The sequence below is a fragment of the Chionomys nivalis genome, chromosome 14 (genome assembly GCF_950005125.1).
Source record: "Chionomys nivalis chromosome 14, mChiNiv1.1, whole genome shotgun sequence".
NCBI classification, from domain to species: Eukaryota; Metazoa; Chordata; class Mammalia; order Rodentia; family Cricetidae; genus Chionomys; species Chionomys nivalis.
Genome location: NC_080099.1, coordinates 18754866 through 18779923, shown reverse-complemented (window position 1 = coordinate 18779923; position 25058 = coordinate 18754866). Strand labels below are relative to the sequence as shown.

At 47.7% G+C, this 25058-nt stretch overlaps 1 protein-coding gene across 1 annotated transcript; it reads left to right on the top strand.

The window, feature by feature from the left end:
• Positions 1 to 913: 913 nt before the first annotated feature.
• Cidea (cell death inducing DFFA like effector a) lies at positions 914 to 22556 on the top strand. The gene is made up of 5 exons (XM_057789072.1): positions 914 to 1033; positions 13888 to 14032; positions 15378 to 15524; positions 20902 to 21083; positions 22134 to 22556. Exons 1-5 carry the CDS (start codon positions 996 to 998, stop codon positions 22282 to 22284), a joined length of 663 nt encoding a protein of 220 aa, XP_057645055.1. The 5' UTR covers positions 914 to 995; the 3' UTR covers positions 22285 to 22556.
• The last annotated feature ends 2502 nt before the right edge of the window (positions 22557 to 25058 follow it).

The window sequence follows — 25058 nt, the reverse complement described above, 5'->3', positions numbered from 1 at the left end:
TGAGGTATCAGTAGGAGGGTGAGCTAATGACCTCGGGTAGTTTTGTCCAGCCCCATAGCCCTGGGCTGGACAGGCCGCTCTGTGAGCCTGTTGCAGGGCGTTCACCGGAAATAGCTTTGGCTTCTATTTTCCTGCAGGTCAGGTGAGGTTTGTTGACACCAATGACCCCCAAAGGAGGAGCAGCTTTTGCTCCGTGAAGTAGAGGACTAATGATCACGCCTGGAACACAAGCTCCAGCGACAGAAAAGAGCTTCCAGCAACTCCCTGTTCCAGAGTTTACAGCTTGCGAAGCAAGTCGACATTGTAGCGGATCTCTGGCGCATGCCCATCCCCTCGAGGCGGAGGGACAGCCTGTGCTCTCTGCGAGAATAAACTCCTCCTGGCCCCATCAATGTTCAGCTTTCCTTCCGTCTCTCAGAAGCGAACCTAGGACTCTAGTAATGAATGGTGGCAGCCGGATGCTTCCTCCACTCCCTCTACTTACCCACAGGGAAGCCCTGGCACCTCCGAGAACCCGAAGTGCTGCGCTTCCGCGTATCCCGGCAACTTCCCTGTCCTCCCGCTCCCCCCCCCCCCCCCCGGGAAGTCGCTGGCCAGGCGCCCAGCCCCGAGTCGGGCGCTGGAGACTCCAGCCTGAAGACCGCGGGTTGGGGCACTCTGCTCGCCTCAAGCACAACTGCTTTTCCACTGTCAAGCGATGCCGCTGGCATTGGTAATGTCACCAGTTACCCCTGCCTCCAGAAGAGAAAGACAAACAAACTGACAGTAGCCACCAACACCACCAAATCTGGGGTTCCAGAGCCCTCGGTACCGTTTGCCCACGAAGGGGCGTGGCCCCGGGACCCAGGCGTGGGAGTCAGAACTGTTTGCTGCTCACAGAAGCGCAGATTGTCGCCAAGGTCCGGGCCGGGTCGGGTCAAGTCGGCGCGGGGCGGGGCAGACAGGGCAGTGCTTTTAAGAGGCCAGGCCTGGGGACGATTGAACGACCCGCGCCAATGGAGACTGCCATGGACTACGCGGGAGCCCTCATCAGGCGAGTGCAGCCCGCGCCCCCTGGACCCGGGGAACTCAGTTTGTCTCCTCTTCCTCTGCTCCCCGGGTCCTCCTGCGTCCCGAGTCGCTCTCACCCCGTACGTTCTCTTGAACCCCGAGCTACTCCTCTCTTGTACACCCCATCCGTCCCCTGCCTTCGCTCCGTCGGCTGTGGTCCCCCTACAAGTCCGAACCGCCGGGACTGTTCCCACCCTCACCAGTCAGTGCCCACCGGCTCAGCAGCCCGAGGTCCCCCCCCACAGAGGGCCATTTGTGCCCGGTGGGTCACTCCCGAGGGGCGTGGGAGTCCGCGAAACGTGACAGCGGTGAACGCGCGCTGTGGGGGAGGCTGCGCATCTCTTGCAACTCCTACGGACTATGGCTACAAGCCTTAGCGATGTGTCCATGCTGAGGGGACAGGGCTCCTCTGGGTCCTGGGTCTAAGAACAGAGTTGGGGTTCAAGGGGAGAGTCCCAGCTTAGGTTCTTGGGGGTGAATGTGGACTCTGCCTACCTAGGGGAGGCTGGGCTCACCAAGTTTGCAAGGGCAGTTTTGGCTCCCAGCCAACCCCACATCTAGGCCTTGCCCAAGCCGCTGGCATCACTCCCCTTTGGTTTATCTCCATATGCTGATAGAACATTCTAGTTCTTGATAATATCCTGGACGTTATGAAGCAGAGGGTTGTGTGTCTGTGTATATTTATGTAAGAAGAGACAGAGACCCAGAGAAACACTGAGACAGAGATGTGGAGACAGGAACAGGGAATGAGAGACAGGATGAGAGACAGAGATAGAGAATAACACAGAGAAAGAATTAGAAACATATAGACAGCGAAAGAAAAACAGACAGACATACAGGGCTCCCTTCAAGGCCCAGCCTAGCTTAGAACTAGCTATATAGTCCAGGCTGGTCTTGAACTCATAATCCTCCTGCCTCTGGTTCTCTAGTTCTGATGACTGGCTGGCTTTCAGAATCAAGACCAGCTCCACGGCAGCGACTCTACAGAACAGTGAGGAGATCTTGATTCTCTAAAGATGGTAAAAGTACGGCCAAAGGATGAAGAAGTCCAAGTGCATAAAAATAGGGCGCCACAGTGACAGACCTCACTGTGGGGAGAAATATGGATGAGGAAGAGCAGAGTCGCCAAACATGGGTGCTCCAGCAGCGTGTGAGACAGGGTCATTTCACGAGGTTAGAAAAGCGGCTACCAAAATGAAAAGGCTGATTGATCCTCTGGGATCGTACCTGCTTCCTCATGAAACAAAGCCTTAACTTTAGGGTTTGGGGGATTTGTCAAGGCTCCCAAATAACACTGCATTCCAGCTATTAGTGGCAGAGGATGTGTGGGAGGAACATTGGTGTTTAAATGTTGTGGGACAGCTTCACAGCCTGAGAGCAGCCCTTTGCCAGGTTTCTCAATCCCACCTGCAGCCCCCCCCCCTCACCCCAACCTTCCCCTGTAGCTCCCCAGTTTCCTCCACTCCCGACTGTGCTTGTTCTGGGAAGCCTTGTTTTTCCCCACCCACTTTGTCCTGCCTCTCACACTGGTCCAGGGCCTTCTCTTTGCCGCCTTCACCACTAGACATGCCATCTGCCCTTACCCGCACTTTTAAACTCCAGGACAAGGGCGGTGGACCTGTGGTTTTCTTCAAAGGCCGAGGTTTACGGATGTTGGTATTAACTAAGCAGTTGCCAGTTGGCCTCAGAGTGGGAGGCATGAAGGCTGAGCTTACCCTTGGGTCTAACCGTACAACAGTTCATTGAAGTCCAAGATATTTCTAGGTGACATCTCCATGGTGTCAAGTGTGAGGTGGAGGTGGCTCTGAAAATCAAAACACTGTAGAATATATGATCTATGGCACCGTCCATTCCAACCTGGCGGGTCCCTGGAGCTCACGCCTTTTTGTTAGTGACAAGCTTGCTTCGGTTCTCAGAATAATCTACCTACTTCCAGACCAGCCTGCTCTGATCCTTTGGCATCACTCGATTCTAGCCCAAACTGGAAGAAAATAACCTATAATACTTGCTGAAGGGAAAGGGATCTTCTCCCCCTCCTTCCCCGCTTCCTTGAAATCCCACCCAGGCTAAAGAGTCACAGGCAAAGTCCACCTCTTGTTCTTTGTGGTCTTGCTGTATTTCTGCTTCCTTTCAGTGAGTTTAAGCAGCCCAGTCCACTACACCGTAGCTGTCATTCATTAGTTAATAACTGGATTTTCCCAAGTAGGTAACTTTATCAATAGACACCTTATGAAGAAGATAGATACTAGTTCTGAGGGTGTGGCTCAGGAGTGGTGTGCTCGACTGGCTTGGAGGAAGCCCTGATCAGAGATGGGAGAGAGGAGAAATAGCTCCAGGGTCACGGGGGAAGAAGGGCAATGTTTGCTGCACACGCCCGAAGATCTGGGTTCCAATCCCAGTACCCTGATGTAAAGTCAGACATGATCACAGGCACCTGGGACCCCTGCCCTGTAGGAAACAGAGACAGGAGAATGGCTTGGGCTCAGTAGCCAAAGCTCCAGCCTCACCAAAACCCTTGTCTCAAAGGAATCAAGCAGAGAGACTGATAAAGCAGGACACCCAGTGTCCCCCTTCAGGCTCTGAGTATGCTTGCAGGCGTGTGTACACAGATCGTGTACACAAAGTTCAAATTCTTCTCTATCGACTTTAAATTTTATTTGTGTATCTGTGTGCACTTTAAGTGTGTGAAGTGCCTGGAGAGGACAAGGTGTTTTGGGATCCCCTGGAGCTGGAGTGACAAATAGTGTGAGTCACCTGATGTGGGTGCTGGGACTCAAACTCCAGGTCCTTCTCAAGAGCAGTATGTACTCTCAACTGTCATCTCTCCGGCCACTGACGGCACATTCTTAAACAGTTTGTGGACGGCTTGTGAACACTGGTGAGAAGGAAAGAGCCTGCAGTCTACCAGAAAAACTCTGGATATTTGTAGGTTTTTATTATCAATCTGCTTTGGCCAAACTCTGAAGTTGATATTTACCCTAAAGGACAACATGAGCATTTGTAATTATTTATGTAATGATTTAGATCTTCTGTGTCTGGATGCTACTCAGTGGTGCTGCAAGTGCCTAGCAAGTACAAGAGAATTAGGAGACTTTCCTTTTTTTTTTTTTTTTTTTTTTTTGCTTTTGGCATTTTTTATTGATATGTATCGAGCTCTACATTTTTCTCTGCTCCCTCCCTGCCTCTTCCCTCCTCCCTTCAACCCTCCCCCAAGGTCCCCATGCTCCCAATTTACTCAAAAGATCTTGTCTTTTTCTACTTCCCATGTAGATTAGATCTATGTGAGTCTCTCTTAGTGTCCTCGTTGTTGTCAAGTTCTCTGGGATTGTGGTTTGTAGGCTGGCTTTCTTTGCTTTATGTTTTAAAACCACCTATGAGTGAGTACATGTGATAATTGTCTTTCTGGGTCTGGGTTACCTCCCTCAAAATAACGTTTTCTAGCTCCGTCCATTTTCCTGCAAAATTCAAGCTGTTAATATTTTTTTTCTGCTGTGTAGTACTCCATTGTGTGAATGTACCACATTTTCCTTATCCATTCTTTGGTCAAGGGGCATTTAGGTTGTTTCCAGGTTCTGGCTATGACAAACAAAGCTGCTATGAACATAGTTGAGCACATGTCTTTGTGACACGGTTGAGCATCCTTTGGATATATACCTAAAAGTGGTATTACTGGGTCTTGTGGAAGGTTGTTTCCTAATTTTCTGAGAAATCACCACACTGACACCCGAAGGGATTGTACCAGCTTGCATTCCCACCAGCAATGCAGAAGTGTTCCCTTCTCCCCGCATCCTCTCCAACATAAGTTGTCATCAGTGTTTTTGATCTTGGCCATTCTTACAGGTGTAAGATGGACCCTCAGAGTTGTTTTGATTTGCATTTCTCTGATGACTAAGGATGTTGAACATTTCCTTAAGTGTCTTTCAGCCATTTTAGATTCCTCTGTTACGAGTTCTCTGTTTATGTCTGCACTCCATTTTTGTATTGGATTATGTGTTCTTTTGGTGTCCAGTTTCTTTTTTTTTTTTTTTTTTTTTTTTTTTTTTTTGGTTTTTCGAGACAGGGTTTCTCTGTAGCTTTGGTACCTGTCCCAGAACTCGCTCTTGTAGACCAGGCTGGCCTCGAACTCAGAGATCCGCCTGCCTCTGCCTCCCAAGTTGGTGTCCAGTTTCTTGAGTTCTTTGTATATTTTGGAGATCAGACCTCTGTCTGATGTGGGGTTAGTGAAGCTCTTTTCCCATTCTGTAGGCTGTTGTTTTGTTGACCTTGTCCTTTGCTTTACAGAAGCTTTTCAGTTTCAGGAGGTCCCATTTATTGATTGTTTCTCTCAGTGTCTGTGCTACTGAGGTTATATTTACGAAGTGGTTCCCTGTACCAATGCATTCGAGTATACTTCCCACTTTCTCTTCTATAAAGTTCAGTGTTGCTGGCTTTATATTGAAGTCTTTGATCCATTTGGACTTGAGTTTTGTGCATGGTGATAGATCTAGGTCTATTTTCATTCTTCTACATGTTGATATCCAGTTATGCCAGCACCACTTGTTAAATATGCTTTCTTTTTTCCATTTGATATTTTTTGCTTCCTTGTCAAAGATCAGGTGTTCGAAGATGTGTGGATTGATATCCGGGACTTCTATTGGGTTCCATTGGTCCTCCTGTCTGTTCTTATGCCAATACCAGGCTGTTTTCAGTACTGTAGCTCTGTAGTAGAGTTTGAAGTCAGGGATTGTGATGCCTCCAGAAGTTCTTTTATTGTTCAGGACTGTTTTGGCTATCCTGTTTTTTTGCTTTTCCATATGAAGTTAAGTACCGTTCTTTCGAGGTCTTTGAAGAATTTTGCTCGGATTTTGATGGGCATTGCGTTGACTCTGTGATACTTTCCCTTTTATAAGGAACTTGATTTGTACAGCAGCTCTTCCAGTTCAGAATCTAGACTAGCAAGCAAACCTCCCAGGTTTCTGTTTCTGGCACCAAACCTCCTTTTAGAAAAATGTTGCAGGTTTCTGTTTCTGGCACCAAACCTCCTTTTAGAAAAATGTTGCAAGGCCGGGCGGTGGTGGCGCACGCCTTTAATCCCAGCACTTGGGAGGCAGAGGTAGGCGGATCTCTGTGAGTTCGAGACCAGCCTGGTCTACAAGAGCTAGTTCCAGGACAGGCTCCAAAGCCACAGAGAAACCCTATCTGGAAAAACCAAAAAAAAAAAAAAAAAAAAAAAAAAAAAAAAAAAAAAAAAAAAAAAAAAGAAAAATGTTGCAAAGTGTTCAAGGGCCCCGTTATACCAAGCATTCTGCTAGGTCACTAAGAATAGACGCGGGTCAGGCAGCCTGTGTTCAGACTTGTGCCAAGGCATGCTCCAACTGTATCTCAGGAATGTTCCAGCTGTGTGTGCTGCCTACAAGGAGCCATGTGGGGGTCTTGGCGATGGAGACTGCATTGCTGACACTTGCCATTGGGCCCTGCTACCTTTGGATGCTGCCCCACAGGGCACAGACACCTTATTAAGTCTGATGGGCACTTCCTAATCATTGTCTCCTCTCACCATTACCTACCCTAATATTCTCACATATTCTTGCCCCTGAGGTGTTGTCTGAAGAAGTTCTGCTCTTCTATCTATATGTATGCCTGAAGAGGCCACCAGATCTCATTATGGATGGTTGTGAGCCACCATGTGGTTTCTGGGAATTGAACTCAGGTCCTCTGGAAGAGCAGTCAGTGCTCTTAACCTCTGAGCCATCTCTCCAGCCACAAAGAAAACTTCTTATAGACTTTGGGGGGTTCCATGTGGTATGTGGGGCAGGTGGTAAAGAACTTACCAAAGGGACAAAGGACAGAGGGAATTGAAATATACCACAAAGAAGCAGCAGGCGCTCTCCCAGGTGCCTGAGAGGGACTAGAAGTCTTTCATAGATATGGGGAAGTTACTTAGTCATCTTGTGGGCCCTTTATATGGGGTCTGAATCTGGTGGACATTTCATTATCTTGTAAAGCAATAACTCTTACAGCATGCATTTTGTTTCCCCTTGGGACTGGCTTTATTCAGGTACATTGGGTCATGGGATCAAACTCCTCTGTAAAACATGTAGGTCACTAAGATGAGGTCCCAAGTAGTCATGGCCTTGATGTGAAACTGTGAGGATTTTGATCTTGGTTTTGGTCTTTTTTCTCTGGTATGTAGATGTATGTAAGTGGGGAGGGTTGGTCAATTGGAGAAAAGCCCACGTGGCTTGGCTACCTATGGCTTCTTGCTTTGTGTCACACATTTCTGTAAGTTCCCTCAGGGAAGAACACAAAGGTCCCCTGTTACCTGCTCTTCTGGGGGAGCCGATGTTTGACAGTTTTCGAGAATATTTGATGAAGTCTGATTTCTATTGTTGTTTTGAGTTCCACTAAACACCTACTTCCTTAAAAGCCCTGTTTCCTTATTGTTTTTCCTTCAACGAGTTACTTCCTTTCCTATTTCATAGAATTGTCTGAACCCATTTTCCAAGGAATCAGGGAGCAATTGTTTCCTCAGTTGACAAGGTGAAAAGCCGAATTCTGAGGTTTCTCGGTGGTCTTGATGTTTTGCTTTTGGAGAGCCATCGAGGAAGGAAGACCAGGGCCTTATTGCTCTGCTAACTAAGCCACACCCTGAACTCTTCAGCTAGCCTGTCTTAATTTTGACAAGTCAAAATATTGGCGGTGGGTGGAAAGAGAATCCCACTTTCAGCAATGTGCCATTGGCAGATGTAAAGTCTGTCTGTCCTAAGGGACATAGTGGGCAGGAGTGAAGCCCTGTTCGTTGACGCCTTCCCTGTTCAGTTAGCGACTTGGCCTGACTGATCATCTAGTTGGAGCAGTCAGTACTCATACTAAGTGGGTTTAGGGAGCAGAAAAGAAAAGTTAATTTAACCCTTTCATGTCTTACAGTCTTGATGAGAGAGAGAGAGATGGTTGAAACAGGGTCTCTCTTTGGGACCCAGGGCTCACAGTTTAGACTAGACTAGACTAGGTCACAGTGAGTCCTAAGGCTCACAGTTTAGACTAGACTAGACTAGGTCACAGTGAGTCCTAAGGCTCACAGTTTAGACTAGACTAGACTAGGTCACAGTGAGTCCTAAGGATCTACAAGGTTTGTTTTTGTTGCACCAACTGAGACTGTTATTTTACAATTCAACACATTAAGGCACTGACACTTGACAAAAATGGTAAGGTTTGATTTCCATGGTGTGTGTGTGTGTGTGTGTGTGTGTGTGTATGTGCACAGCCCATGAGTCTTATCTCCAGCAATGAGCCAGATCTTGGTTAGGAAATAGTCGGCTGAAAACAAAAGCTCTACTGTCCTTTGGTAGCCAAGAAGGCTTCCTTGAGGGTGGAGAGGCGGTGAGGGAGGCAGCGGCTGCCAGCCCTTATCTTGTCAGACGGAAAAGACAATGGGGACTTTTAAACTCCTCTCCAGGTCAGGTCGCTTTGGGAGACCTGTGTCTTTTCCCGATGAGGAGACCTGGGGCCCAAGTAACTAGGTCAAAGATGCGCCTTCTGCTGCGAGTGGCTAGGCCAGGCTTTTGGAAACCCAGCCCTGTTCTTTCGTGTTCTTCGTCCAGTCATGCTTTGACTCAGCAAATAAATGGCACGCAGTGGAGGTGGGAGGCGAACTCTCAGGCAGACCCTGGGCTCTGTGAGCAGCTTCCAGAGGCCTCATGGGTAATAACAATAGCCCAGGAGTAGGAGATAGGCTTGTCTCCACAGGGAGGTTCAGAGTCTCCTGTGGGAGGGAGGGATAGAGTCTGACGGGGCCAACTCCAAGGTCAGAAAGCTGTGGATAGAGCTTCAGGTGTGATGGCGCAGGCCTGCGATTGTAGCACGCCGGAGACTCAGACGGGAGGATCAGGAGTTCCTGTCAGCCTGGAGTACACAGTGAGACCCTGTTTCAAACGCCCTTTCCCCCAAAATGTGGGTGTATATTTAAAACTCTAACCTGGCACTGCTTAACGGTCTTCTCCACGGCTACTGTCCCAGCGTCACTGGATGACTCATGACTGTGACTTACAGGTGTTTTCAGTCTTTCTTCCTCGCGAGAATGCGACCAGCTGGTTAAAATTTCACAGCGCGCGTAGGTTGAGAACAAAGCTACACCTCTGACTGGGAAGCATGGATGGAGCTCATCCCTAAGCCCTGCCTTCCAGGTCACCAGGTGTGACAGTGCTGTCTGAATTCTGCCCTAGTGTCAGCCGTGTGTGAACATCTTGTTCTCTGGGTTGTGTAACAGAAACTTGGTGCAACTCCTCCGAATTGAGGCAGAAGTTCAGGAGCCATACACCAGGGCCACTGCTGTGCCGGGCCCAGCGAGGTCTCTGGTCAGGTTCCAAGGTCATTCTAATGCGAGGCCCAGGTCAGGGACCCCTTGGTCTATCTCATTCTCCTCAGCGCAGCCCCTCGGGGAAACAGATTTTTCAGCTGCTTCGTACCCCTGAAAGGGGAAAGATTTGGGCCTGTGCATGCAAATCTCCTGAGCTTGGGGCTGCAGGGAGGGCTCTGTGGTCAAGAACACTGCTGCTCCTGCAAAATACCCGAGTTTGGTTCTCAGCACCCACATCGGGAGGCTCCCAACGGTTTGTAATTTCAGCTCCAGGGCATTTGAGCCTGGGGCCTCCGTGAGCATCGACACGCACACGCACATACATGCCAACACAGAGTCCTGCACCTGTCACGGGTGGGATTTCACTCGGGTCCGTGAAAGAAGACTCAGAGAATGAATTTAACCTTTTGCAGCTGCAGCGGGACTCAGCCCTTAAGGACTGAAGCGCTTTCCCTTCGCCCAGGGCACTTTTAGTTTTCCATATTTACACTTTAGCCAGTTGATTTCCATATGCACAAAACAACCTGAAGGAAGCTTCCAAAAATACGATGTCAAGTACAAATCCTCGATTCATGAGGCACCACAGTTTTCAGGATTTCCCCAACCAAGTTTGTTGTTTGTTTGGTTTTTTTTTTTTTAATTTACTTATTTTATGTGTGTTGTTATATATATATATATCTGTGTGATGGTGTCAGATTCCCCTGAAACTGTAGTTACAGACAGTTGTGAACTGCCGTGTGGGTGCTGGGAATTGAACCAGGGTTCTCTAGAAGAGCAGTCAGTGCTCTTAACCACAGACCCATCCATCTCTCCAGTCCCGCCCAACCAAGTTTTGCAAAGGCTTTGTATCCTTGGGAAACTCTCAGACAAGATTCACATAGGACAGCAAGAGAAACAAAAGGTATCTGCTAAACAGAAGATGGGCTAAGGGCTAGCGCACCAAGGCTAGGTCAGGTGTAACCCAGCTAGAATGCTCCCACATAAACCTTATTAAAAATAATAAATCGGGCAGTGGTGATGCACACCTTTAATCCCAGCACTTGGGAGGCAGAGACAGGAGGATCTCTTTGATTTTGAGGTGAGCCTGGTCTACAGAAAGAGTTCCAGGACAGACTCAAAGGTACAGAGAAACCCTGTCTCGAAAACAGCAAAAAATTAATTAATTTATTTATTTATTAAAAATAATAAAAATAGACTGGACAGCATGGTGCATGACTCTAATCCCAGGACTCAGAGTCCGAGGCAGGGAGAGTGAGTTTGAGGCCCGTCTGGTATACAAAGCAAGTTCCAAGACAGCCAGGACTACATAAAGGGACCCTGTCTCAAAGATAGATAGATAGATAGATAGATAGATAGATAGATAGATAGATAGATAGATAGATAGATAGGGCTGGAGAGATGCTTCAGTGGTTAAGACTACTCTTCCAGATGATTCAATTCCAGCACCCACATGGCAGCTCACAACTGTCCGTAGCTCCAGTTCCAGGGGTTCTGACACCCTTACACAGACATACACGCAGGCAAAACACCAATGCACAATAAAATAAAAATAAATTATTAACACAAGAATAGAAAAGTAATTTTAAAAAATCAGTCAGGGTTTTAAAGAAACCCTGTCTCGAAAATGAACAAAATAATTAGTAGTAGTAATAATAATAATAATAATAAAAACAACTCGCATTTTGTGTGTGTGTGTGTGTGTGTGTGTGTGTGTGTGTGATGCATGCAGTACCCACTGACGCTAGAAGAGGGCATCAGTTCCCCTGGAACTGGAGTTGCGAACCACAGTGCGGATGCTGTGCTCTTCGCTTTTGAGCCATCTCTCCTGTCCCTTGGAATAATTTCTTTATGGGTCTGTTCCTAAATGTAAAAGCGCCCACGGGCCTGGGTTAAAGCTCTTTAAGTGTTGCTCACCTGGTCTCCACAGAGGCTTAACCACAGAGAGTCAATGGCAAGCCTGGAGTCAACGGGTTATGACGTTATTTTAGGTAGTCTCTCTCTCTCTCTCTCTCTCTCTCTCTCTCTCTCTCTCTCTATCTCCCTCCCTCCCTCCCTTCCTCCCTCCCTCTCTCCCTCTCTCTCTTCCTTTTTTTCTTTTTCTTTTTGGTTTTCAAGACAGGGTTTCTCTATGTAAACAGCTCTGGCTATCCTGGAACTAATTTTGTAGACCAGGCTGACCTCAAATTCACAGCGGTCTGCCCGCCTCTGTCTCCAAGTGCTGGGGTTAAAAGGCGTCCACCACCACTGCCTGGTCTAGGTAGTGTCTTAATGCTTCCCTCCCCAGGATTATTTTCTAGTTTGTTAAACACAGTCCTGCATGTTGTTTCAGAACACGTAGTAATATGACAGAGGCAGTTTGGAATTCTTCCACAGCGACCAAAGCGTCCTGCGTTGACTACCGCAGACTTTGCTTACACAGTCCTTCGGTACAGCACCTACCTGATCTGTGGAGGGTGGTGGGTGCTTGGGGCTGAAGCAGAGGTTCAAGGTCATCCTCTGTTTTATACACACACACACACACACACACACACGGATTTGTAGATTAACCTAGGCTATGTGAGACCCTGAATCAAAACAACAAAAACAGAAACAATCCCATTCAACTTTGAAAGTTGAGTTAAATAAATTTTAAGTCCAAATAAAACAAAATTTATTTTTCCTAAATAACTACTACAAGAGTTGTCATCTTCGTTCTTTCTCACTAATCCGCCAGACTGCTTTTCTGTAGTTTCCCATTAACAAAAATTGAATAATGAAGGACTGGGCTGTTTTCCTCAGAAAATGTTGTTTTGATGTTGCTGTAATTCCTTCCCTGGTCCATGCTGGTGTGATTTGAGGAGACATTGTTTAAGATATCACTAGTAAAGATCTGTCTCAGCTAGAGCCTATGACTTAGTCTTTGCTTAGAAAAGAGGATATTCGGGGCTGGAGAAATGGCTTAGTGGTTAAGAGCACTGACTGCTCTTCCACAGGACCAGGGTTCAATTCCAAGCAACCACATGGCAGCTTACAACTGTCTGAAAATCCAGTTCCAGGAGATCTGACACCTTCACAGCAATGCACATAAAGATAAATAAATCATAGAAAAAATAAAAGGAAAAGAAAAGAGGATATTCAATAATATTTGTCTTTTCTGCACATACACATGAAAGAATACTTCTGCATATGTGATGTTTCACGTGCTGTGACCTGCTGTGTGCGTGCATGTGGTTTTACATGTGGTAACCCGGTTTAGCCGAAGGTGTATAATTCCACATTTTCCAGAAAATTAAAGCTACATCCAAGGTTTCATGGGACTCAGGATCTAGAGTTTTCCCTTTCTGCTCTTCCAAGACGTTTATGATGGCAGTTCTGTTTATAGTGATGCCAGAACCTTGGCTGAGGTGCTAGGAGTCAATTCAGTGGCAGGGTCCTTGCCTAGCAAACCCTACACTAAAAACAAAACAAAATAAAGTCCTGAATTGACTGCTACCTTGACCAGTATTTGACTTTTACGTTAATTTCTGGGCCAGCCTTATACAAACACATGCCCGTTTGTTCTGCATTTACCAACTCTCTGAATTGGTTTAGCTACTTTGTAATCACGAGGCATCCTTTTCTTGGATTTTTAGTTCTAAAACCTTCCTGTCAGTCTGCTGAGATGGTTCAGCGGGTGAAGGCTCTTGGTCCACAAGCCTGCAACCTGTGCTTGATCCTCAAACCCACATAAACATGAGAGGTGCGGATGACCTCCATGAAGTTGCCCTCTGACCTCCACTCACACGCTGTGGCATGTGTTCCCACACATTCACACATACATGCAGATACACAGAAACTAATAAAAAATTCAGTATAGATCCGGAAGTTAAGAGCACATTTTGCTCTTGCAGTGGACACAGGTTCTATTCCCAGCACCCACAGAGCGGTTCACAACTCCGGTTCCAGGGGATCCAATGCCCTCTTCTAAGCCTGTGTATACCATAGGTACCAGGCACACATGTGGTGTGCACATCCACATGCAGGCAAAACATTCACGCACATAAAATAACTAAATCTAAAATGTTTGAATCAGTATTTGTGGAATACAATTTGGAGAAGGGGCTGGAGACTGACTCCGGGACAGCCCTGGATGTGCTAAGATGATGTGTTACTTGCTTGCTCCTTGGAGGTATGGATGTGTGTGTGTGACATTTAATAATTCCTAGGCAGTGTTTTTCTTTCTTTTAGATGCAAATATTAAAACTGCATGATTTGTGTGTGCCTTAAACCTTTTCTTTTTCTTTCTTATCTTCCTTTCTTTCTTTTTTCTTTTTTTGGTTTTTCGAGACTGGATTTCTCTGTAGCTTTGGAGCCTATCCTGGAACTCACTCTGTAGACCAGGCTGTCCTCAAACTCACAGAGATCTGCCCATCTCTCCCTCCTGAGTGCTGGGATTAAAGGTTTGCACCACCACTGCCCAGCCTTAAACCTTTTCTTAAAAACCCTCCTCTAAAGGATGGTTCTCCTCTGTGCCTCCTCCACAGACCCCTGACATTCATGGGACTGCAGACTAAGAAGGCCCTGCTGACACCCCTCATGCATCCAGCTCGTCCTTTTCGGGTCTCAAACCATGACCGAAGCAGCCGGCGTGGGGTGATGGCCAGCAGCCTACAGGAGCTTATTAGCAAGGTACTGTGACCACAGCCTCAGGTCCTCAGCTAGCTCAGGGTCCAGGTCCTGGGCACTAAGACAGTGTCAAGGCACTGGAGTCAAACAAGCAGCATAGCTGCTGGGTAGTTGTGACACAGGCCTTTGAACCCAGCACTCGAGAGGAAGGAACAAGCAGACTTCTGAGTTGTAGGCCAATCTGGTCTACAGAGTAAGTTCTAGGACAGCCACGACTACATGGAGAGAGAGATTGTCTCAAAAAGAAGAAGAAGAAGAAGAAGAAGAAGAAGAAGAAGAAGAAGAAGAAGAAGAGGAGGAGGAGGAGGAGGAGGAGGAGGAGGAGGAGGAGGAGGAGGAGGAGGAGGAGGAGGAGGAGGAGGAGGAGGAGCAGGAGCAGGAGGAGCAGGAGGAGCAGGAGGAGGAGGAAGAGGAAGAGGAGAAGGAGGAGGGGGGGAAGGAAGGGAGGGAGGGAGAGAGAGAGAAAGAGAGAGAGAGAGAGAGAGAGAGAGAGAGAGAGGAGAGAGAGAGAGAATGAACTCATTGATCCCTCTCTAGGTTTCAGGGCTTGAGGGGAGCTGTAACAGGTGGATGAAGGATGGATCTGAATCCTCAAAGTGCCACCATGTCTCTGCATCATGGAAGACTGTGGTCCCTAGGTGTGTGCCTTGACAGCATGCATCCCCTGGGAATGTTACTTTCCTGCTTTAACAAGGGAGACTAGAGAGACCTGGGAAGGAATCTGACCAGGATAGGTGGTCCTCAAGCTAAAACAGTGCTCTCTGATACGGAAGCGTCATAGACTCTCAGCACCTGACTCAGAGGTGCCACAGAAATGAGAAGTGAGCATCCATCCCAGCAAGGGGTAGGTGATCAGCAAGACTGCATGCTTAAAGTACAAGATGTCCGGGACTATCTGCTTAGTTATTCCTCTGCATAAAAGGCAACCATAGACACTGTATGTATGTGCCGGGCCGTGGTGGCACACGCCTTTAATTGCAGCGCTTGGGAGGCAGAGACAGGTGGATCTCCATGAATTCTAAGTCAGCCTGGTCTACAGGGTGAGTTCCAGGACAGGATCCTAAGCTACAGAGAAACCCTGACTCGAAAAACCATAAAACAAACAAACAGAAAGAAATTGTATGTACGCAACAGATCACTTATCTCATTCCTTAGGAAGAGAAAGGTTCATTTAAAATCTTAATTTGTTTTTCTGAGTCATACATACCAGTCAATGTTTCTTTACCTCTATAGCTTTATCCCAGCCAGCCAGCCAGCCAGCCCTCCTGTAACCTTAACATAAACGTCATTGATGGTCCCACATGAATAGCTCCCTTCATCCTGTGCTTCTTCTTCCTTGCAAACTTAGACTCTGGATGTCCTGCTCATCACGACTGGCCTGGTCACGCTGGTGCTGGAGGAGGATGGCACTGTGGTGGACACAGAGGAGTTCTTTCAGACTTTAAGGGACAACACGCATTTCATGATCTTGGAAAAGGGACAGAAATGGACACCGGTAAGTATTGCCTTGTTGTGTGGACAACAGCGAGGTAGGTGTTCTGCCTACGAGGCGCTGTCTACACGTGTTGTCTGAGCCGCATCCTAATTGTATACTTTATGAACTCACTTCCTAGCTACAGCAGCAACCCTCAAGAGCATTCTTCAGTGTTTCTAGAAATCCATTGTCTCTGAATTTAGACTGTATTATTAAAAAAATAATAATTTTGAAGCATAAGGTTTGGCCAATAACCTGGCTGAGGCAGGCCAGCAGATCTGATCTGGTAACTGTTGACTGTCCTAATCCTTAAGAAGCTGGCAAGCGGGCATGGCCAAGTCGTGTGTGTGTGTGTGTGTGTGTGTGTGACTAATCAGCCTTCCGTCACTGTTATAAAATACTTGAGACAATTAACTTAGAAAAAAAGGTTTATATTATGGGGCTGGAGAGATGGCTCAGCGGTTAAGAGCATTGCCTGCTCTGCCAAAGGTCCTGAGTTCAATTCCCAGCAACCACATGGTGGCTCACAGCCATCTGGAATGAGGTCTGGTGCCCTCTTCTGGCCTTCAGGCATACACACAGACAGACTATTGTATACATAGTAAATAAATAAAAATTTAAAAAAAAAAAAAAAGGTTTATTTTGTCTAATATTTGGGAGGGTCCAGTCCATGGTCAGTTCTTCCTCCTCATTGAAACAGCGTGTCCTTGAGGCAGCACGCCCTTACAGGAGCAAGCAGGGCAGCAGAGCCACTCACACTGGAGCCAGAGAGTGCTGTGAGCAAAGAGGAAATGGGAGTCCCATGATCTTCTTTTTCCATCACTCAGTTCTAGGATCAGCTTTCCTCTCCTCCTACAAATTGATGTTTAAAATAACACAGTTGAAGCCAGGCGGTGGTGGCGCACACCTCTAATCCCAGCACTCAGGAGGCAGAGGCAGGCAGATCTCTGGGAGTGCAAGGCCAGCCTGGTCTACAAGAGCGAATTCCAGGACAGCCAGGCTGTTACACAGAGAAACCCTGTCTTGAAAAGCCAAATAAATAACTAAAACCAGAGTTGAAACACAGTGTGTGACCTAGGAACATGGATCCTGGCCTGTGCACACGCCCCTGGAACATGCTAGAACCTATAGAGCAGATGTATATCAGACCCCACGTGTGACCCTTGTGAGTGAGCATAAATATTGGCAACAAACCCCGTGTCTATTGCAGTTGGGGAGAGATGCACATCACTGCACGTCCATTTCAGTTCACATAGGTTGATATGCACTTCATATTTACTGAATAAAACGTTCTTGACCTTGAAGACACTTGAAGTGCAGCTACAGGCACGGTCTGAGTAGAACCCATGACTGCTGAGTGAGACCAGCACAGGACAGAGCATCAGGCAAGCCACCTTCAACCTTTCTCATCTCAGGATTTATGAGAAGTAAGAAAGACTCTTAGGACCTTTTGTATCTTCAGTTACCATAAGATACATCAAAAACAGTTAACAAATACCTGTCAGTCAAAGTTTCTTAGCTGGTGATATTTGCCCTTAGGAGCCATGGAGTAACATCTGAAGACAGTTTAGGACAATAAACTGGGGGAGAGGACACAAATGTGCAGTCTAGTATGGAAATTGCAATGTATAACCTTTGAAACAAAGAATTACCCAACTCCAAATGTCATTTGTGCCAAGGTTGAGAAACTATAAGCCGTTTCCAATATATAAAATTTAAATTGAGAAATTAAAAGATATGTATCAATTATTAATAACTCAGTAAAGGTTAGTTTGAACTACATATTTTAATAAGAAAATATTTTAAATGAGTAGGTAGTGGCAGTACACACCTTTAATCCCAGCACTCAGGAAATAGAGGCAGGCAGATCTCTGTGAGTTCAAGGCCAGTCTGGTCTACAGAGCAAGTTCCAAGACAGCCAAGGCTACACAGAGAAACCCTGTCTCAAAAAGCCCAAGTGGAAAAAAAAGAAGAAAATCTTTTTTTAAAATAAATGATCACTCTCCAAAACAAGAGCAAGGAATTGTACTTTTTATTTTTTTGCAAATCTCTTTAATGTCTAGAAGATACTTATATTCTCAGATATGGGCCTGGAGATAGGCTTGGCAATTAAGAGCATTGCTGCTCTTGCAGGGGACCCAGATTCAGTCCTTGGGACCCAAATGGCAGGCCACAGCCATCTGTAACTCCAGTTCCAAGGAACCAGATGTCTCTTCTTATCTCTAAGTAAGAACATATACATATACATAGGTGCGGTCACACACACACACACACACACACACACACACACGACCCATAAATATCTCGGGTACACTTCTGTATTCAATCTGCTGTACTCTATTGTTTGGTGAGACTATGACAGAACTCTGCCTGCCTGCAGATGTGTAGGTGGAGAGGAAAGGAGGCACTGTTAAGGATACTCTGCCTTGATCCTGCATCAAGAGTCAACAGTTGTCAATTCCCCAAAACTCAGCTGCAGTGGGGAATCTAAGGAGCTCCAGGTGGAGTTGGTCCCTGTGCTCCACTGAGAACATCAGTCGGCCTTACATTCTGAAAGGATCTTCCATCAGAGTGATCTCGAAACATCTTATTTTGGAGCAGAGGTGTAGCTTAGTGATGGATGTACTCCCCATGCCCTCTCCAGTCCCACAAGGAAAGAAGCAGAAAAAGAAAAAGAACAAAAGAAAATATTGATTCAATAAGCCACACATTTCTCTCGAGCATGCTGTAGAAAACCAGGACTTAAGGGAACAGAGAAGGGGGACTGTAGAGATGGCTCAGCTGTTAAGAGCACTAACTGCTCTTCCAGAGGACCTGGGTTCAATCCCCAGCCCCCACATGGCAACACACAACTTTCTGTAACTCCAGTTCCAGGGGACCTGGCACCCTCACACAGACATATATCAAGGCAAAACACCAATGCACATAAAACAAAAATAAATTAGAAAGATACAAAAGAGAACAGAGAGGGGCAATTGTCTTTAGTATTTATTGTGAAAGTAGTTTCAACCCAGGAAAGAACTTAAGCCTGTTCCTCCTTCTACAGACCACACCATGAGAACATCTGCATTAAACCATTTCTAGAAAACTCAAAACAATGCAAAATTAGCAATATAGTGTTCCCGGGAAAGGGCACCGCCAAGGTGGCATCCTCCTGTGGAGGTGGCAGAATAACCAGAAAAGACTCCATGGGACCTCTGGACTAGATAATGCTTTATTTTGTCTTGTTATTTCATATATGTGTATACATGCACACAAGTACCTCATAATTTTTAAGATTATTTTAATTTATATGTATTGCCTGTATGTATGTGTTGATCCCACAGACACCAGGGAAAAGGTCACCAACCTAAATCAAATTAAAGCAAGTTTTATTGGTTTGCTAGGGCTGCCTCCTCCTAAGTGGGGTTCAAGAGATCAGCACCGGTCATGGGGAAGATAAGGTTTTATAGCTCAGGGACAGGGGGTTCCCAAGTGGGGGACTTGGCAGGCAAATCAGTGGGGTTACAGAAACATAGCATAAGCATAACAGGTCGGTCATAACAACCTCCTGAGACAAAGGCATGGTTGCCGTCTCCTGGGAAAGGCGGGGCAGAATCATTTGTTGTTAAGGTTACAGGTAGGAGCATAGCTTAATCCTTGAAAAAAAAATCAGGGATTTGTAGTAGGAGGCCGCTTGTTTCCTGAGCGCCTGGCTGCCCAAACTCCCAAAATAACCACACAGAAATGTTATCCTTAAGATAGATAGTAAGGTAGAAATGATGGCTTCCCCGCAGAGCACAGACTGCCACCTTACCTAAGGAAGGTTATCCCCAGGCCCATTTTGACTGAACCAAAATCTTCAACCAAGAAACAGCCACCAGATGTCTCCCTTGCTCAGTCTCAGGGCCCCAAAACCCCATGAGAAGATGTTCCCTGCCACCCTGGAAGAAGACAGGATCCAGTCATGCCCTTCCTTTCCTACAGCTTATGGAAATCTGGGTGCCCAGGTGTGAGGCCTCCTGCCCTTAGCATGATGAGGGCATCTTGGCTTAGCCCTGAGACTAAAGGCAGCCTGAAGGGAGAGTCAGACACACTTTGAAAAGCCAGAAAGCAATGCGAGGTGTGAAGAAGAGCTGGGGGAGGGGATAGATTTAAACCCTTCTATTCCTCAGTCGTGAATTGTTTGTTTTGAGGGGTCTCTTTGCATAGCCCCAGCTGTTCTGATACTTGCTATATAGAGCAGTCTAGCCTCAAACTCACAGAGATCTGGCTGTCTCTAAAGTGTTGGGAATAAAGGCATGAACCTCCATGTCCAAGTCAGAGTTTTTAAATGATGGTTCTTTCTCAAATAGTGGTGCAGGGGTGCCAGCCTCTTGTGCATTGTACACTGGGTGACAACTGGAATCCCTTGTCATTTGTGATCTGGGTAGTAGGAAGACAGGGACACTAGCAGTGGCTTCAGCGAGAAGGACTGGCACACTTTTAGGGGCATTTGTTTAGGTTTCAATGGGTTTGATTGTCTTCATTATGTGACACTCAGTTTTTAAGTACACCCAGCCTGCAAAGCTCCTGAGGCACAGGGACGCTTGCATCATGCTAACTTGACCTTGGATACAGTGGGACCGGTTGTGTGTGTGTGGCAGAAACCACTTAGGAAAGCAGTTCACGAGCCAGGTTGGCACCCTACTCCCACCCCCTCCCCAGGATTGGCGATTGTACTTGAACCTAGAACCTTGCACACGCCAGGCAAGTTCTCTATTGCCGAGCCACATCCCCATTTGCGTCTTTGCTCTTCCAGAGTCTATTGTAGAGCTGTCTACAAACCCAGGAGCTAATGTCCCTCCCAACCGGAAGGGTCACCTGGTGTCCCTGGTAGACAGTGTGGTTCATGTTCCCACACAGTCATCCTTCCTCTTTGGCAGTTCCTGGAAAACAGGAGAGAGTCGGAGAGAGGATTGTTCCACCCGTTCCCCGAGCCTGAGTTCCAGCATTTTCTTCATCAGACCTACTTATGAAATGAGATGGAAATAGAGCTTCTTGCTCCGCTCTGGCTTTGTGACAGTTACAAGAGGCTGGCCATGTCCTTTCATTCCCAAGGAGTAGCTTCAGGCCTCCAGGCAAACCAGCAAACAGGCAAACAACTCCCTAAGGCAGGACCCTGAGCTCCTCTGGACATCAGATACTGAGCCCTTAGAGCCAAAGCCAACTGATCCTGAGTCACTGGAAGTTGATGAGGGAAGAGTACATATGTAGGCATGGTTGTGTATAACATGGTGACCTGCTGTAAACGTGATTGGAAGAATTACAGCCGACGTTTAGAAGACTCTGACTTTGGCAATAACTCTTAAATTGTGTGGTTCAAGGGTCTTGGCCCGTGTGGCCCCTAAGTCTATTCCTTGCTTCTTCGTTGCTCTAGGGTAGCAAGTATGTCCCAGTCTACAAGCAACCGAGGAGGTCGGGAATAGCCAGAGTTACCTTCGACCTGTACAGGCTGAACCCCAAGGACTTCCTCGGTTGCCTCAACATCAAGGCCACCATGTACGAGATGTATTCGGTGTCCTATGACATCCGCTGTACGAGTGCCAAGGCCATGCTAAGGTAACAGCATCTGTCTCCAGGGGTCTCTGTGGGACTCTGGAAACACCCAGGTGTGGCACAGGTATGGCTCCTCCCCGCTTTGTCTTCTGCCCAACGACAGGGCCTGGCTGGATCCGCCTTTGTCATCAAGTGTGCCCTGATGCATATAGTCTTCAGTTTAAATCTTAGACCACAGGCTTGCATGCTTGCATCAAGAGCGCAAAGTTCAGCTGGGGATATAGTTCAGTTGAGCATTTGCTTGGCACATTCGAGGTCCTAGGTTCAATACCTAGCAACAGCCACGCATACCCGCGCCTGCACGCCCTCCCCGGAGTCTGGCCTGGGTGCTTTGCCCAGATCTTAGCAAGGCAAGAGTGAAAACTTCTGAGACCAGGAAAGGAATTAGAATTGGAAGGAACACCTTTTTTGTAGACCAGGCTGGCCTCGAACTCACAGAGATCCGCCTGCCTCTGCCTCCCGAGTGCTGGGATTAAAGGCGTGTGCCACCACTGCCTAGCGAAGAAACACCTTTTATTCGATTTGGTCTGAGAGGCTATGACCCAGCAGTGTGCCTTCTCCATGAGGAGCAAGCTGGAACACCCCAGCTACCTACCGTCCACACGCCAGATCAGAAAATCAGAATTCCAGTGTTTTCTACAACTTTCCCCAGCTTGCCTGGTCTTCCCACCTTGACCCAGGGGACCGGGACTGCAGCAGCAACTTCAGCACAGCCACCTGGGCTGCCTGAATCCTCAGGTAGCAAGTACATGCTCTCAGGAGTGGCAGGGGCTCCGTGAGGCTCTTGAGTTCCGATACAGGCAGCTCCTATCAAAGGGGCTTGAGGACTGTGGACCCCAGTGGGTGTCCCTGGACCTGGGTAGTATGGCAGCCTGCTAGGGAGCATTCAGACTTTGTGCCCTGAAAGTCTGGTATTCCCCGGATGCCACTACTCAAAGATGATTGCTGCCTCCTGGGAGCTTAGTAAGGTGGCATGGGGTGAGGAATTCCTTCTCTTTCAACTCTGGCCAGGCAGGAATCCCAAGTCTGATGCATTTCCATCTTCTGTTGTAGGAGTTTGCTGCGGTTTGTGTCCTATGCTGCTCAGGTGGCAGGACAGTTCCTGGTCTGTGCAGGCACATACATGCTCCGTGTACTGGCAGATACAGACGAGCAGCGGTCTCCCAAGTCTCCCAAGCCTAACGTCAAGGGATGGTTCATGTAAACAGGTCACAGCGCCAGAGGCCCAGGTGCATACCTTTCGTATAAATTTACCACCTTCGTTTAGAGGCTATGGGATGCCAGGGGGAGGCAGGGGGCTTTGTGGTAGTGCCGGGGCTCAGCCGCAAGGTTCCTGCAGGGGGAAGGGACCACAGAGAGACCTTTCAAGGGCCTTCAGACAGCCTGACAGCAGAGTGTCTGGGAGCAGCGTGCATATGAATGGGACTATTTGGATCCTTGCCTATTGTAATAAACCAATCACAAGAGTCTCTTTAATTCAGGCCATGCTTCCTCACACACTCGGTTTATCTCTCTGAAGGTGGTCACACTTTCACACAGAACAAAAACCAGAGCCAAAGATAGAAAGACAGTTACCACTGCTGTTTAATCTTTTGTTTTAATTTTATTTTATTATTTTGTGTGTGTGTTTTGCCTATAACATGTCTAGGCAACATGTGCGAACATGTGCATGCAGTACCCGGAAAGGCCAGAAGAGAGCGCCAGATCTCTCCAGATGAGTTATAGACAGTTGCGAGCCTCTGTGTGGGTGCATAGGATGGAACCTGGGTCCTGGGGTGGGTGTGGGTAGGAGAGTGGGGGGGATTGAGGGGTGGGGGTGGGGGTGTCGGAACAACAGTCCGTGCTCTTGACCCTTGAACCATTGCTCCATTGCTGTTTAGTCTTTATCGGTACTCAATGCAAAAGAAATGATCTCTCACATAAGCCAAGGTTTTATTTGGTTTAGTTTTTCCTTCAAAAGGATCTTGTATGCGTGTGTCTATGTGTGTGAGTGCAGGCGCTTGTGCACCATGGCACACATGTGGAGATCAGAAGACAACCTGGGGGTCCATCCTCACCTCCTGCATTGTTTGTGAAGTTGTGCGAGCCAGGCTAGCACACACTTCTGGGGGTCTCTCGTCTCCACCTGTGGGACTGCTGGGATTGCAGATCCATGGTCCATGGAAACCTGTGGTTCTCGGCCTTCCTGATGTGTTCCTCATGTTGTGGGGCCTCCAACCATAAAATTATTTTGTTGCTACTTCATAACTGTACTTTTGCTACTGTTATGAATTGTAATAGAAATATCTGATATGCAGGGTACCTGTTATGTGATCATCCGGTGGTTATGACACACAGATTAAGAACCTTTTGTTTGTTTGTTTCCAAGACAGGATTTCTCTGTGAAACAGTCCTGCTCTCCCAGAACTCACTCTGTAGCCCAGGCTGGCCTCAAACTCACAGAGATCCGCCTGCCTCTGCCTCCTCAGTGCTGGGATTAAAGGCAAGCATCACCACCACCAGGCCAGGTCTGCAAATTCGTACAACAAACACTGCACCCACTGAGCCATATTCCCCTACCAAGGCTTTTCATGAGCCCCAAAGGCCCTAAAGCTTAAGGGTCTACACAAGGGGCCTTGGGAGTGTGGATGGGTAGATTCAACCTTGATTTTAGAAAGAAACAAAACGGTTGAAACTCGGGTTGGAAGCCAGTGCTGCCATGGTGCCAAGAGAAGGCTTGTGGCCAGGAGCTGAGCTCTGCCTATCACTGGCCAGAGCAAAGCCCTATTGGCTCCGGGTTCTAGCTGATACTCAGCTGGACATAGGCCCTCAAAGCACCTTGGGAGGAACCTGTTTGTCATCTGGTTCTTTTTTTGGAGGTAGCTCCATCACTGGACCACACTGCTTAAAGGAAACCCAAGTGTCACCCTTGGCTCCTGTGTGGGATGCTCTGACTGTGTCTTCCCTGACCCTGTCATCAGAGCAGACTTTCCAGAGGAGAGGAGATGCTGTTCCCTGAGTGAACAGTAACAGGCCCTGGGAGAGGCGTCTGTTCCTATTAGATGGATCCTGTTGAGTAGGCCCTTTCCCTGACTGTGACTTTGCTGAGGGAGACGGTGGCTCAGAGGCCTAGCTGCATTTCGAGTTGCCTGTTCCAGCACTATGAACAGAAACAGCCTAGAAGTCTACACACACACACACGCACACACACACATGCACACACACACACGCACACACACATGCACACACACACTCACATGCATGCACATGCACGCGCACACACATAATGCACACACATATACACACGCACATGCACACAAACTCACACATACACACACACTCACACACGCACATGCACACACACACACCCATACACACACGCACACACACACACATACACTGTACAGTTCAGCCCCACCACCGCAAGCCTATCTTAGGCCTCACTATGTCTGCAATGTATTGGATCAGGTCCTCACACCCCGCTGCCACCGGGAAAGAAAAAGTGAAGGGACCCAGGGAATGAACTTGCTCACCTGCTGCTTTTCCTAGTGAAGGGACAGGCAGGCACCACTGATGCTGTTTGGCTCTTTTAGGAGCTTCTAGAAAGTGATAAGGCTGGAGGAGGGAGACTAGCAAGATCTCTCTCTCTCTCTCTCTCTCTCTCTCTCTCTCTCTCTCTCTCTCTCTCTCTCTCACACACACACACACACACACACACACACACACGTGTCCTGTGAATTCCAACCCTATAAAAGGAGCAGGGTGCCCGCCTTCTGCAGCCCTGTAGTGACAGCCCAGGAGGGATGGGGTGTGGCCTGAATGGGAGGCTCAGAACCCAGTGCTGCCCCCCCTGCCCCCCAGCTTGCATCACTTCCCCAGGATCCCACCCTCCTCGGAAGCCACTGCCCGGCTTCCAAAAAAGGAATTTTCACTCCACATTGATCCTGTTGAGTCAGCCAGTTCTCCGGCTCTGCTATTCAGTCGCCAGTAAGGGGGGGG